The 13,662-nt window shown below is 41.6% G+C and overlaps 1 protein-coding gene across 2 annotated transcripts in view; it reads right to left on the bottom strand.

Moving 5' to 3' along the window:
• Window positions 1–13,649, bottom strand: part of CARS1 (cysteinyl-tRNA synthetase 1) — a 33,479-nt gene extending 19,830 nt beyond the window's left edge. The window contains exons 1-7 of one of the 2 annotated variants that reach the window (XM_081903751.1): window positions 13,494–13,649; window positions 6,906–7,151; window positions 3,368–3,459; window positions 3,131–3,219; window positions 2,210–2,306; window positions 1,648–1,746; window positions 2–151 (exon numbers count right to left, since the gene is read on the bottom strand). In XM_081903751.1, the coding sequence (XP_081759877.1) occupies window positions 2–151; window positions 1,648–1,746; window positions 2,210–2,306; window positions 3,131–3,219; window positions 3,368–3,459; window positions 6,906–7,151; window positions 13,494–13,512 (792 nt within the window). In that variant the 5' untranslated portion in view covers window positions 13,513–13,649. The remainder of the gene's footprint in view (window position 1; window positions 152–1,647; window positions 1,747–2,209; window positions 2,307–3,130; window positions 3,220–3,367; window positions 3,460–6,905; window positions 7,152–13,493) is intronic. The other variant, XM_081903752.1, reaches the window with a different exon arrangement.
• Window positions 13,650–13,662: the final 13 nt, after the last annotated feature.

The following is a 13,662-nucleotide window of genomic DNA, read 5'->3' as shown; positions in this document are numbered from 1 at the left end:
CCTCAGCATGTTTGCTGATTTGACCTTCAGAGTGTTTATTTTTCAGTGCACTTTCTAGAGGTTCCAAAGCAGCCTTCACTGCACTCTGAATCCTTTCCAGCATCTGTTTCTTATCAGGGTCAGTGGTCTCTTGTAGCTTAGCTGCAAAAGGCTGATTTAATAAACATGAATGAAATATACATAAAACCACACTGAAGGCAACAAATAAGCACCACTTAATAAAATCACAGCCATCTTATAAAATATTCCTTAGGAATTTTCTTGTGTTTAATTTTCAGCAAAATCTCCAGAGTAAAGCAGTAACAAATGTCTGCATGGTATAGTTTCAAAATTAAAATGGAATGTAGACATGCTATAGTGAGGAGGGTCATTACCAAGCATTTTCATGGGTAGCAACCCTATTAAAGATGAGGACAGTCCCCTTCCAAACTTAAAGACAACAAATCCCACAGCAGGAAAAACCTAGTGTTCTGGTCCCCAATATTACACAAATTTTAAAAAAATAGCACATCTTTATTTAAACATAACATTCTGCTTTCATAATCCATTTTTTTCAGAAGAATTTGGAATCTTATAGGCAATTATAAAAAGTCACAGGAGGATATGAAAGAATGGAAAGATTTGCTCAAATTTCATAGATATAGGACAGCACTCTCAATGGCCAGGTTAAACACTTTGCCATCAGCAGTTATGGAAGACAAGTTTACTGGGTTGCCTTGTCACCTGAGTGTTTGCCCTTGTAACAGCAGCTCAGTTGAAACATTAGGCCACATTCTCCTATGTTGCATTTTTTATAGCAATATAAAAATTACATACTGGGGAGATAAAAATGGGACTCTACTGATGGGAAAATAAGAACCAGATCTTATACCTGGTAAGTTTCCATTTTATCTCCGCACTACATTCTCTACACTTGGGGAACACAGATGAATTTTATAATCTTCATTTTAATAGCAGAAATATGGACAAGTTCCTTGCTGCAGCCCACTATGATGAAAGGGAGGATGAGTTCTGAGTCAAAATTGTCTCTCTTTGATTATTATTTTGTTACACTATTTTTAAAGACACCATTTGTGTGCATGCATCTTGTGCTCCCCCTTCCAATTTTCTCTTTTTTGTTATTGATGACCCTCCACTGTATTTGATGCTTATGGTTTGCAGATCAAATAAAGTAAATGTGTTTGACTGCCTGTAGGAGGAAAAGTAGTAGCAAAAAGTATTCTCAGGAAAGATGATAAGGCTAGGACACTAAAGCTTGGTGTCTCTCTCCAAACTGGTTTTGGCAGACACTACTAAGGTGTCCGCTTATTGCCAGATGAAGGCAATGTGCTGGAAACAGGAGCAGCCAAGGTATGTAAAGCTCTGGTTGTCCCTAGCAGAAGCAACACTGCTTCCAAGTGTGGACAGGTCTTTGGAGTCTTGCAGGACTCTTGGGGATTATAGCCTTGCTAGGAACAGAGAGTGGTGGCTTCATAGAAAGAGCTTGCGTGTGGCCAATGATGGAACAGAGTCTGAAGAGAGGGACAAAAAGAAGAAAAAAGAAGGAACAAGAGCTGGCTGATTCCTCCTCTGCTCCAAGGTGTTGGAAGACAACTAAGCAGTCTCCTGCCTACATGAAGTATGGAAGAGAACAGTCAAGGAGCTGACCTCAGAGGCACTCTGGACATCTTCAAGTAGCTGTGCTGCTGATGGCTGCTTCTCTGTGTATTTTTCAAAGAGATAGTTTTGCCTTGCTCTTTTTATGATCTGTAACACAAAAGTTAAAAGATGTTTAAGAAGCACACACAGTGTATACAATTTGAAGATTAAAATTAGAACTGGTGTTCATCTTACAAAACATCCCCAAAGTTAAAAAAAAAAAGGGGGGGAGGCAAGAACTGACACAAAGCCTCAGCCCATTCGTCCATATTTGCCCAATTATCTTGCCTCTGTCTTTTTCTCCTCTTCTCACTGTCTCTCCAACCATCTTCTTCTGAAAATTAGATGGTAAGCTTCTTGGGGTGGGGAATCTGTCTTTTTGCTATGTTACTCTATAAAGGCATTTTGCACATTGATGGCGCTGTATGAATTAAGAAGTAATAACCTCAAAGAGAAAGTCTTTGACTTATTGGTGGGATAGACAATTAAATTAGAATAAAAACTAAGTTAAATAATCTCATCTGTTAGTCTCATTCCTGCAGCTAATCAAATGACAGTACTTTAGAATTACCTTGTCATCTATATCTGTGATATTCATACAGTAGAAGATATCGTATTTGAAATAGTCTTTCAAAACTCTTCTCAGGATATCAAATGAGATGTATGATCTACAATAATTCAAAAGACAAATTGATTTTGCAACCTCAGGAGCATTTACATGCACCCACTCTATTCATGAAGATTCACATTATATTTTTGCTTTTGAAAAGTAATGAACTGCTTTCCTAAAATAAATTACACACTGCATACAAAATTAATACGTGGTGAAGAAAGGCGACACATAGCAATCCTGGCTTCCAGCTTGCAGTATCCTGCTACCCACAATTCATTTAGATATTTGAACAAATCATTTAGAGCTTTCCTTTAAAAACCCAAATCATTTGGCATTCATTTTTATGTTATTTCAAAGCAATGCCATTACATCTGCATTTGTATCATAAAGTGATATATGAAGTTCTTGTGAGAAACTAGAAAGGACCAAACTAGATGTGATGAAGAAAATTGTGATCAGGATCTCTGAAATTGTGGGGCCTGGAGTGGGGGAGAATTTGATCAGGACTTCTGCAGTGAGGTGGGGGATGAGGAGGTTAAAACATACGTCCACGTCTTTGCTCTCTGCCATAAGTCAAATAGTAGCTTTAGGGCAATTTCAGTTGGGGGGAAAGCACAGGATGAAAGGTTTAGACACTTCCTCCTCCAGAACCATGGTCCTGATCATCACCACAGACAGCTATTCACTTTAAACAAACAAGAGACATTCTTGTTATGTATGTCCAACAGCATTAATTGGTGCCAATATGTCAAAAAGAAGATTAGTCATAAACTTTGGATTTTTTAGAGATTTTATAAAGATGGCAGTATTAGTTTGATGTAACAAATTCAGCTTTGCTCTTCAACTGCCCAAGGGACTGCTACTCAGACATGGCCATACCTTGCATGCCCCATGTGGGAGGCATCATACACTGTCGGACCACAGCAATACCATTTCACCCTGTTGCCATCTTGGGGTTGAAACACATCCTTAGGAGGAAAAGGAGACATAGTAGTTAGAAGCACCCAAATTTGTACAGGCAGTCTTACAGGAAAAGCAGTTCAGCAACCATGAGCAATGCTACTAACTCCACTATGCAAAAGACACCACATGGAAAAGCCAAATTCAAAAATGTACCTTATTGCGAGTGAGACTGTTGTATAGGCAGAGTTTGGGTAATGTTGTTCCTTGGGGTGGAGACCAGGGAGGCTGAGTTCGCTTGTTTTTACCTAGAAAGGATTTAAAAATTCAGTATTAATTTTCCAAGAAAAACAAATCTAGAAAGGGTATTATGAGCTTCTTTGCTATAAAAGTCTATGTCATTAGCTCAGAAGGAACACTTGAATAATAGCCAATTTGAAAAACAACACCACGTTTTTGATGCAGAGTACATCATGACATTGTTGATGCCACTTTTCTTTCTTTCATAAAGTGACAGCAACTCTCAGGGCTCTGATTTAGTGCACTTACTCCCACAGGAACTCCTGTATTAGCAAAATGTAAAAACATCCTCCTCACCTCCCAAAAATCACATGCACATGCTGTTCTTCCAACTTTTAGGGAGCCTAAAAAAGAGTGATAAGCTCCTGAGAAGAAATTGAATTGCTTTAGGACAGAGCAAAAAACTTATTGAATATAGTCATCAAGCTGTGAAGTTGACATAAAACTCCCAGATATCTAAAAAAAAGTGGGCAGGATTCAGCTAATGAGACCCCTCAGTGGAAACCTGTGCAAGGACGTCCACTTAAATGGGTCTCATTCCACAACACACCATGAAATTGGGTCAGCTGTAGCACGCAGCAAAGTGGGGTGGGAATAATTCCATTTGCCAATCTGAAATGCTTGCAAGACCTTGAATTCCTCCCTGAATAGCATGAACAATGCATATATATATCCCACACCACCTCTGCTACATGATTTTATATTTGTGATCCTATGCATGTTTTCTCAGGAATATGTCCACAGAATTGTAGCCTTAATTAAGTTCTTTCCTAGTGTTCCAAAATCAACACTTTGACTATGTGAATGTCTCTTTGCATTGCATCTGCAAAAAGTATATGTGCTATACTTAAAACAGGAAAACTTCAACAAGGCAGTTTCATAAAGAAAACATATGATTCAGAATGCATTAATAAGTTTGATGTAAGGACACAGAATAATACCTTAATCAGCATGGGGGGGGGATGGCACATGTATGTATGGCATACAAGTAGTAAATAATTTCCCCACTTGGTTTCATTTTATTCCCTCTGCCCTGCCTCAATCATGTATGAAGTGGGTAATAGGGGAGTCCCATTTAAAGAAGAAAAGGGGTGTGCAAGTGAAAAGAGCTGATCTCTCCCTCCTATAGCTTATGTCAGGAATGAGCTGATGGTAGATAGTGATTTACTGGTAGAACACTGGGCAATTTGCAATAGGATGACAATAATTTGTGATTCCCAGTTATTTCCATTTGGCAACCAGAAAAACATGTCTTTCTTGCTTAAATAAGTCTTCACTATGACATAAGCAGTGGAAATAATTGATTTAAGGTTGAGTTTAAAGAACATACACAAAGCAATTTAATTCTGTCCTTTTGGTTGCTTTTTAAACACACACAGAGAGAATTAATTATGGCCATCAAGGAGGTTAATTTCTAAAAGATTAAACCAGCACACAGAATCAAAACTTGCTCCAGAAGACTCCAGATAAGAAGGCTGAAAGAAGAATGCATAAACCACAATATGATAACCTTAACCACAAAAGAAAAACATACAACAATCTACCCAAACTATTCATTCAGGCAAATCAAATATTCCTGCCAGAAACAACAGCTATCATTCTAATCACTTCCGCTGTGTTCACCATTATGTGACACACCTTGAAAATGAAACCAAATAAAACCAATAGTAGTTCCTATCTTCTGCTTAAAGATTTAAAGCATTTATTTTATCTTGGTTTGTTGCATTTTATTTTTAGTTTCAAGTATAATTCTTATCTACTTCTAAACACCACACCGATCTCTTCTGTTTTCAGACTCTACCTATGGAGCTTCAAATGCTAATAAAATGCACTACCACCTGAACGCTCAGTGAGGTTTTCATAGTTCTCCCAGTTCACCCTCTGGTGTTCCCAGAGAAAAATGCCAACATTCCACTAAACAAATTGAAAAGGCAGTCTTGACAGTGACCATCTGAGTATATTCTGAGGGAAACAATGTGTTTGAGATACACCTGGATAAGTCTTCTATAGCACAGAGCTCAACTGAACACCTGAGGGAATATAAGGAAGATATAATTGACAGGGTTTTCTGGGAGGTATGAAAGCAGCCACTAACAATATTCATTATAGGTACTTCTGTATATTCGAAACTCGCACATAATGTAACAAAGTCTCTTTTCCTTTCCTGTTCTCTGACACTATTAGAGCACTGCAAGGATTCAACCAATGGCTTCAAGTTACAAGAAACAAGATTCTGACTAAACACCAGGAAGAGCTTTCTGGCAGTTAAGAGCTGTTCCGACAGTGGAATGGGCTCTCTCCTTCATTTGAGATTTTTAAGCAGAGCTTGGATGGTCATCTATCATGGATGCTTTAGGTGAGGTTCCTGCATAGCAGGGTGTTGGACTAGATTACTCTTGGGGTCCCTTCCAACTATAAAATTCAATTATAAGAATGGTGAAAACTGTGGCCTGCCAGGATGTTGTTGGACTATAACTCTCATCACCCCTGGTCACAATGGCCAATTGTGAGGGATAACGGGAGTTGATGTTCAATAATAAGGTTGCAGGTTTCTTATCTAGGGTCCTTGGAAGGCAATCTGTAGCCAATCGAGGCACACACCAGCACTAAAAACAAGACTGCAAATACCATTTTGAACATGGGTTTGCAACAAGGAGAAAATTTTAACTTTAGCCTCTGACAATTCATGTCCATAGATGATTAACAAAATCCATCTTTTAGTATGGCAGCACCTAGACCAGGGGTCAGCAACCTTTTTCAGCCGTGGGCTAGTCCACCATCCCTCAGACCATGTGGTGGGTCGGACTATATTTTGAAAAAATAAATAAATAAATTCCTATGCCTCACAAATACCCCAGAGATGCATTTTAAATAAAAGCACACATTCTGCTCATGTAAAAACACACAGATTCCTGGACCGTCCACAGGCCAGATTTAGAAGGCAATTGGGCCACATCCGGCCCCTGGGCTTTAGGCTGCCTACCCATGACCTAGACTTTGGAACTTCCTGCCTATTGACATCAGGCAGGTAGGTACCTTGGGCTGTTCTCTTTTCGGCATCTACCAAAAACATATTTGTTCCAGCAAGACTGAGACTGGGAGGGTACAGTGTGATCCATGAAATTCACAAAGTAACTTTGGGCTGGTCACACCTTCTTAGTCTAACCTACGTCACAAGGCTGTTGTAAGGATTAAACAGAGGGGAGGAGAGAACTTTGTATACCACCCTCAACTCATTGGCAGAAAAAAAGGATATAAATGTAATAGATAATATTTTAAATAAGAAAGAAACAGAGCCTGATTATTTGTTGTAATGACCCAGAAGTCTATGGCTATCGAATGTAGGAGCTTTTAAAAAATAAATAAAATCACAGAATAATCTTGGATAGGAAGTTTTTTTCCATATATAAGACAGCCATTAGCTCGCTGCCCGCTAGCCCCTGCCATTACTCACTTGTTTGGAGTTTACAGGAGTCATGCTTTCCTCTGCTGCCATCATAAATTGCTTCTATGTGCCTGTACCAACGAACCACATGGAAATGCTGGTCCACAGGCGGGCCCGAAAGCTGCCTGAAAGCTTCCACATCTGCATGTGAAAATGTGAACCCCTGGATATAGCTACGAGTGCTGAGGTACTCATTCAGAGCCTTCAACCTGGCTTCCTCTTCACTAATGCTCAGAATACAATTGTAGTCAGAAGCTGTAAAGACAGAGGCAGATGACAAGCAGTCAGATCCCATGCTTTAAAAGCACCCAGTCATAAAGCATCCCTCACAGCCCAGAAGGGGAGGGTAGCTAGGCACATTAAGGGGTTAATGGTGCAGTAGCAGCCAGGCCATAGTGCACCAAATACTCAAGTAGCCCAAATAGGGGAAATAAGACTAGTAAAAAAAAAAAGCATTCTATGCAGAGAAAGAAAAAGCAGTAAACATGATAAAGGAAGGAGGATTTTAGTCTTGTAAACAGATGCTAACAGAGTACCCTGTGGGTTCTACACTGCCTGCAGGCAACCAAGCAGGGAAATATATATGGATCACAAGTATGCATGGGCTGGTGGGCTCAAAACTTTGTATACAGCAAGGCTAGAACATCTGTTGTAAAAAGTAATAATAGGGTGGTTCATAAAGGCTTGTTTCAATATACACTATAAAGCCATGTTTTCTCAATTGTCAGATTACAGGAAATCCTAATTTAACTCTCAAATATACAGATATCACTACTCCAGAGTTGGAACAGGAGAACTGAGCATTGTAGGCAAAGAAAAGTCCAGGTTGAGGCTCAGAAGAGGCTGCATCACCATCTGGCTGAAGATCCCACTCAGGAAATAATTTTCATATTGTTGAGCAACTTAATGGAGAACTGCTCCACCTTTTGGTGAAATATACAATTGGAAAGTACATGCAGTTGTTGGGAATTGTAATGCACTTATGCCATTAATGTCTTTAACCACTTGCTTTGTTACCACTGGTAATCAGGCATTCCACATAAACAAAAGCATGGAATTCCTGCCAGGCAAGTGACTGGGCTGTCCAAGCAGGGACAGAAGGTTGTACATTGACAGCCCAAATAGCTTCCATACTTGTTGCAGAAGAAGCCACTTTCACAATATGAAAACTGATTGGGTGCGGAAACCAGAAAGCTTTGCCTTCCCAATCAGCTTTGGTACAGGCCACGTAAGAAGTGAAGCCACTTATTCTTTCTTGCTTTTATGGAACCCGATTGGGTTGACAAAGCAGGGACAGAGAACTTTGTTTCACCAGCTTAAGAGCAAACTGGGCTAACAAAGCAGAATATTCTAGCCCTCCCCTTCCTTGAAAGTGTGGTCAAACACCTCCTGCGTTGACTCCAGCAGTGCTTGCTGTTTTCATTTGCCCACACTGCCCCCCTGGGGAGATAAAGCCCAGATCAGGAGGTGCATCCCTGCAACAAAGCACACCAATACATGTTAAAATGGGGAAAGGCGAACCAGAATCCTCTTCCTATTAAGGAGGGAAGAAAAACAGAGCAACCAGTGGGGCAGAGGAGGAGGAGAAAGTGGGGAGTTAAATGCTTCTGGGCTGCTATCTTCTTTATTAGCTAGTTTTTTCACTCATAGGTGGCTCCTCTGATGACTAAAAAGCAGGTAGGTAAATTTTTTGGCTGTGTAGTTAACTAACACCCCAGGAGTTGACTTACACCCCAGGAGTTGACTTACAAGTAGGTGTTCCCATGTTAAAATCTGATTGTATATCAGATTACATTCCACTCCTGCCACCTAATAAACAATAGAGATGAAGGAAGCAGCTACGCAAACCCTTAGGAATTCAATTTCACCATTATTTCTGGCTAGGTGGAAAGAAAAGAGCAGTGTTTCTTGCTACAATTTCTATTGTCAGCCTGGGCCCCAAGGCAAACTTCTAGGCACAGAATGAAGCCCAGTGCTTTCAATACACTGGCTCAGCTGTTTATACTTTAAAACAAATTATGTGGCTAGTGAAAGCAACCAGGATATACATCCTGGTAAAACAATGTAGGCAATATTAGACAATCACAAATTATTTCTCATGTTAATGTGTGCCAACCAACTGGGCTAGTGGTGAGGGGATAAGAAACTGAAGAGAGAACTTAAAAAGGTTAACAAAAAGTCAATGCCTGTGGTACAGTAGCAAGACAGACCATGCAGAAAATAATGCAGGTTTTACTGCAACTTTAACACACATATTTGACTAACGTTACAGACCCAGTAATGAAAACATCCTCTGTCAAATAAATACACCCGGTATGTACAATTAAAATGTATCATATCTCAACAGTGTGCTTCAGTCACTCCAAATGAACAGTAAGCCAAGCAGCAATTTCAGCAACAGGCCCTGGAAGTAACAAAAATTCAGGATAATGATGAAGTCTGAGTCCCACAAAATCATGAACAAGAGGACATAAAATTGATACAACCTTTGCTTGCTATATGTTTGCTTGTCCTCTGGGTTAGCTTTCCCTGATTTGGTGCCCTTAAGATGTTTTGGGCTACAACTCCCATTGTCTCAGACCAATTATTTGCTGTGATAGCTTGAGTTGATGGGAGCTGCAGTCCAAAACACATCCAACTGGACATTAGGGTTCCAGGATCAGATGCAAAATGGCAGAATTAGAATTTCAGCCTCACAGAAAAGGAAGCAGCTGATGTCCCACTGAAATAACACAGACCATATCAAATGAAGGAGGTTGGGGTGGGGCAGACACCGGCATCTGATTAACATTATACCATTATAATCTCTCTGAGGCATAGTCATTATTGATTTCCTCAGTCTGAAGCTTGGGTTGCTATTAGACAGAGGAAGGCCACAAGAAGGGATGTAGGTGACCCACAGGCCATAGGTCGGCTAATGTTAGCTTCTTAAATCACCCCCAAACCATTTCTGTTTAATCATACACTCAGCAAACAGTTTAAATATAATTTGTATGCTTAACGCTTGTAAACATTATACACACAGATACATATTTGAGGTCAGCCATATAAGCTATTAATTTATTCTGGCTAAGTATCACTTGCTAGCTATTTAGTTACTGTCATTACTTGCATTCTTCTTCAAACATACATTTGGAAACAAAGCAATGATGACAAACAGAAACAGACTTTCTTTCCATTCACTGTGATCCTGATCCGGATTAGGGTCACAAAAGGCTACTGTTTGTTTCGGGGTGGAGGTGCATTAAGGAAGTGGCTGGAGAAAGCATGCTTAAAATAATGTGTAGCTTGACCCTTGGACTCCTGGGCTGCAGTCTCACTTGCCCCTGCTCAAAAGTCAAACTGTGCATCTCTGAACAACAATATACAAATTTCCTCTTTGGACATTTTCAACACAACTGAATAATCCAAGCATGCCTCAACTGCATGTTAGCATCTGCACAATGATTTGGCAAGCTCTTTTACGCTGTCAGTAGCAGAACAGCATTGGGTGGGATTCAACAAAGTGTTTCTCAAACTTGGCTCCCTAGCTGTTGTTGGACTACAATTCCCACCATCCCTGACCACTGGTCTTGCTAGTTACGGATGATGGGAGTTTAGTCCTACAACAGCTGGGTTCCCAAGTTTGAGAAATGCTCAACTAAGTTGTTGCATGCGTGGAACAAGGCCCTCTTGTGCAACAGGACTTCCCCTGCTCCTCCCGTGCCCCCCCCTAATTTGCTCTGGGGTTTGAGGGAACATGCTCTGGAAGGGAAAGTGCATACCCCACTTAGCACCATGTTGAATTCAGTGTTAGAAATGCCAGGCGCAATTTGCTACCGGTGTGGGTCCAATTGTGACTACGTGGATATTTCTGGGCACCAGGTTGTCAACCACAGTTTAAAAACCTCTGCCTCAGTCCATCATTAATATTATTTTCCTTTCTACTGTGTGTTTTTCTCCTTCTTGCATTGGGACAAGTGAATTGTTTTAAGAGCAAGCTACAGTCAAGCAATGTAACATATAATCACAGAACTGTAGGATTGCAGAGGACCCCGAGGGTAATCTAGTCCAGCCCCCTGGTGAATAGACATTTCGTTGTGGTGACGGTAACCTAGATTTATGGTGCCATTTGGCACCTAGCTTATATATTTGAGTTTCTAATACTGGTTGGGGCTGATGGGAGTTGTAATCCAAAACATATGGAGGGTACCAGCTGGAGAAGGCTGTTGTAAGCCATCTTGAGATCCTTGGAGGAAGTGGGAAGGTATAAATATGCTCATAATAAATATGTAGTTAAAAACAGTAACTCCCTCATGACAACTGCCTGAAATATAAGTGATCTAGGATACAAAGCTTGCAGGTTTTTACATACATGCTCTGGAATGCAAACTGATGACCCTTTTCTTTTTAAATTAATGGTTCTGCACATTTACCTCAAAGACTTAATTATGCGTTTAAATGGAAATGCTAAGTACACTGCATGCTACTCAATTGAGTCATAAGAGTATACTCTATCATTGCATGTGGAGTCTGGCAGGGCATAGATATGGCATGGTATCTAGATTTCAGGGCCTAGACAGAACCAATGTCAGAGACTAGTCTGAAAGCAATTCCTATTTTTAAAATATGATCAATTGTTTTCTTTAAACAAATGTCTAACTAACCCTAGTTTAAAGGGAAGCAAACAGGGATGATTCCATCAAGGTAAGCAAAGCAGTCTTCATTAGATAAAGAAGGTCGAGACAGACTGAATTCCTATACACATACCTAGAAATAAGTCCCATTAGGACATATGTCTGAGTAGCCTTACAAGGGATTGCACTGTCAATTAGAAAGTTATAATGACCTTATTTTTGGAAACTGATATGTATCCAAAGGCCTGAGGGCTAATAAGCTTTTATATAACACTATTAGTGGAGTTGCTTGATGTTTTCATGGTATTTGGCTTACCTTCACATGAACTAAACAAAGTACTAGTATTACCAAAATAGAAATAGTACTGAAGACTTTTCCTGGCACCCTATGTGGAAGCAAACATTTGTATTCAGAAACAGCCCAAGTTAATAACAGGGCATCTGGTGACCTAAGCAAGACCAGATGACCACATGATAACACCAGGAATGCTTTGGAATAATCAATAGTGTGTGCTCTGTTCAAGCCATGGTCCTCAATGCAGTCAAATACTAATAGCTGCCAAAACACGATCACTTAGGGCTAATTCACAATACCCTTTTGGTAAAGCTTTAATGTGGATGGAGACTATCCATGCAACAGCTGGCATGCATGAAGCAGTAGTGTGATGGAGTCAGCTCAATCCACATTGCCATGGTGTCCCTCAGTCTGCTTTCAGCAGCATTGCATCAGAGTAGCATGCACTACAGCAGCTGCACAATCAAATGGGCAAGATCCAAGACAAATTCACAACATGTCAAATGGATCATCTACACTAGCCCTAAATATTATTTACCTTACACCTTCTCATGCAAAGAAAAGGGTATGGTAAATGTTCTCCTTATGTTCTCACAGCATTTTCTAACTAATAGACACAGTGTTTTGCAATCACTACATTAATCAACATACAAAGCCATGTTTGGAGTACCATGTACAGTTTCGGTCATCCCATCTCTAATAAAGGAGCACAGCACTAGAAAAGGTACTTCCAAGAAATCTAAATTAAAATATCAGAGTGCAGGAACATCACTCCCTTTAATGAAAATTTAAATCTGGCACGGGGAGGGATGCGAGTGAGCTAAGTTACTGGGGTGGCAGGGAGATGAATAAGGAAGGCATGACAGAGTTCAGAAAGATATGAAGCAAATGAATAGAGTAGAACTCAGGGTAACAGCCAATGAAAACGACTGGCAGTAGATTCAGAACTGACAAAATGAAATACTGTAAACCACCCTGCAATCCTTGGATGAAGAGTACATAAATTTAATAAATTATAATAATGTTTCTCATGACACCTGTCACTCTGTGTTTGCAATTCACTGCCCCAGCATTCAGTGATGCTCGCTGGCTTGGGCAGACCTGTCCCTCAGACCTTTTAATGTCAGGCACAGCAGCTACACGGAACCTCCGGGTGCAGGAGCAGTACTCATCCGAATCCCACCCACCGCGCACCCAGCGCTCCCCAGTGACTCTCTGGCGGGCCCCTTGAGGGACCAGGACGCTGGGTCTGCCGTTGGAACCAGAGGGGCTCCTACAAATGCCCCCGGGACGTAGGTTGCGAAGACGACCAACTCCATTGCACGAAAGGGAAACATCGCCTGGCTGAAAGTCGCCTGCTAAGGGAAGCCGGTGGCTCCCGGGAATCGAAACTCGCTCGTCGGTGAGTCACATCGGATTCCACGACAACCAAAAGCGTCGTGGGCCGCCCATTGTCGGTCGCAGGAGACCCAGCGGGGCAGCGCCACGACAGCCCTGGGCAGGTGGTCAGTGGACCCCATGAGGGAAAGCCCCGCAGGTGCCCCATATGGCGCCTCAGCAGATACCGCACAGCTAAAACCACCCCCCCACTGTGGCGCCACACCCCCTCCCCTCTGCCCCCTCCTCGCCCCGGCGCGCCTCCTTGTTCCCAGCCCTCGCTCAGCACCCAAGAAACGCAAAGCTCACCGGCTGCCGACGCCGCCATCCCGCTCCTTCCGCTCCTCCGAAGCCGCTCGACTGACGCCGACGCCGCTCTGCCAACACAGGCTGATGCAACCCACGGCGCGTCCGGAAGCGCAGCTCCGCCTCCAGGCGCCGCTTCCGGTGCGCGCGGGTGCTGCGTGACCAGGCAACG

Source organism: Podarcis melisellensis (genome assembly GCF_964234715.1).
Source record: "Podarcis melisellensis genome assembly, chromosome: 1".
Classification (NCBI taxonomy): domain Eukaryota; kingdom Metazoa; phylum Chordata; class Lepidosauria; order Squamata; family Lacertidae; genus Podarcis; species Podarcis melisellensis.
This window is presented reverse-complemented; position numbering and strand designations above follow the sequence as displayed.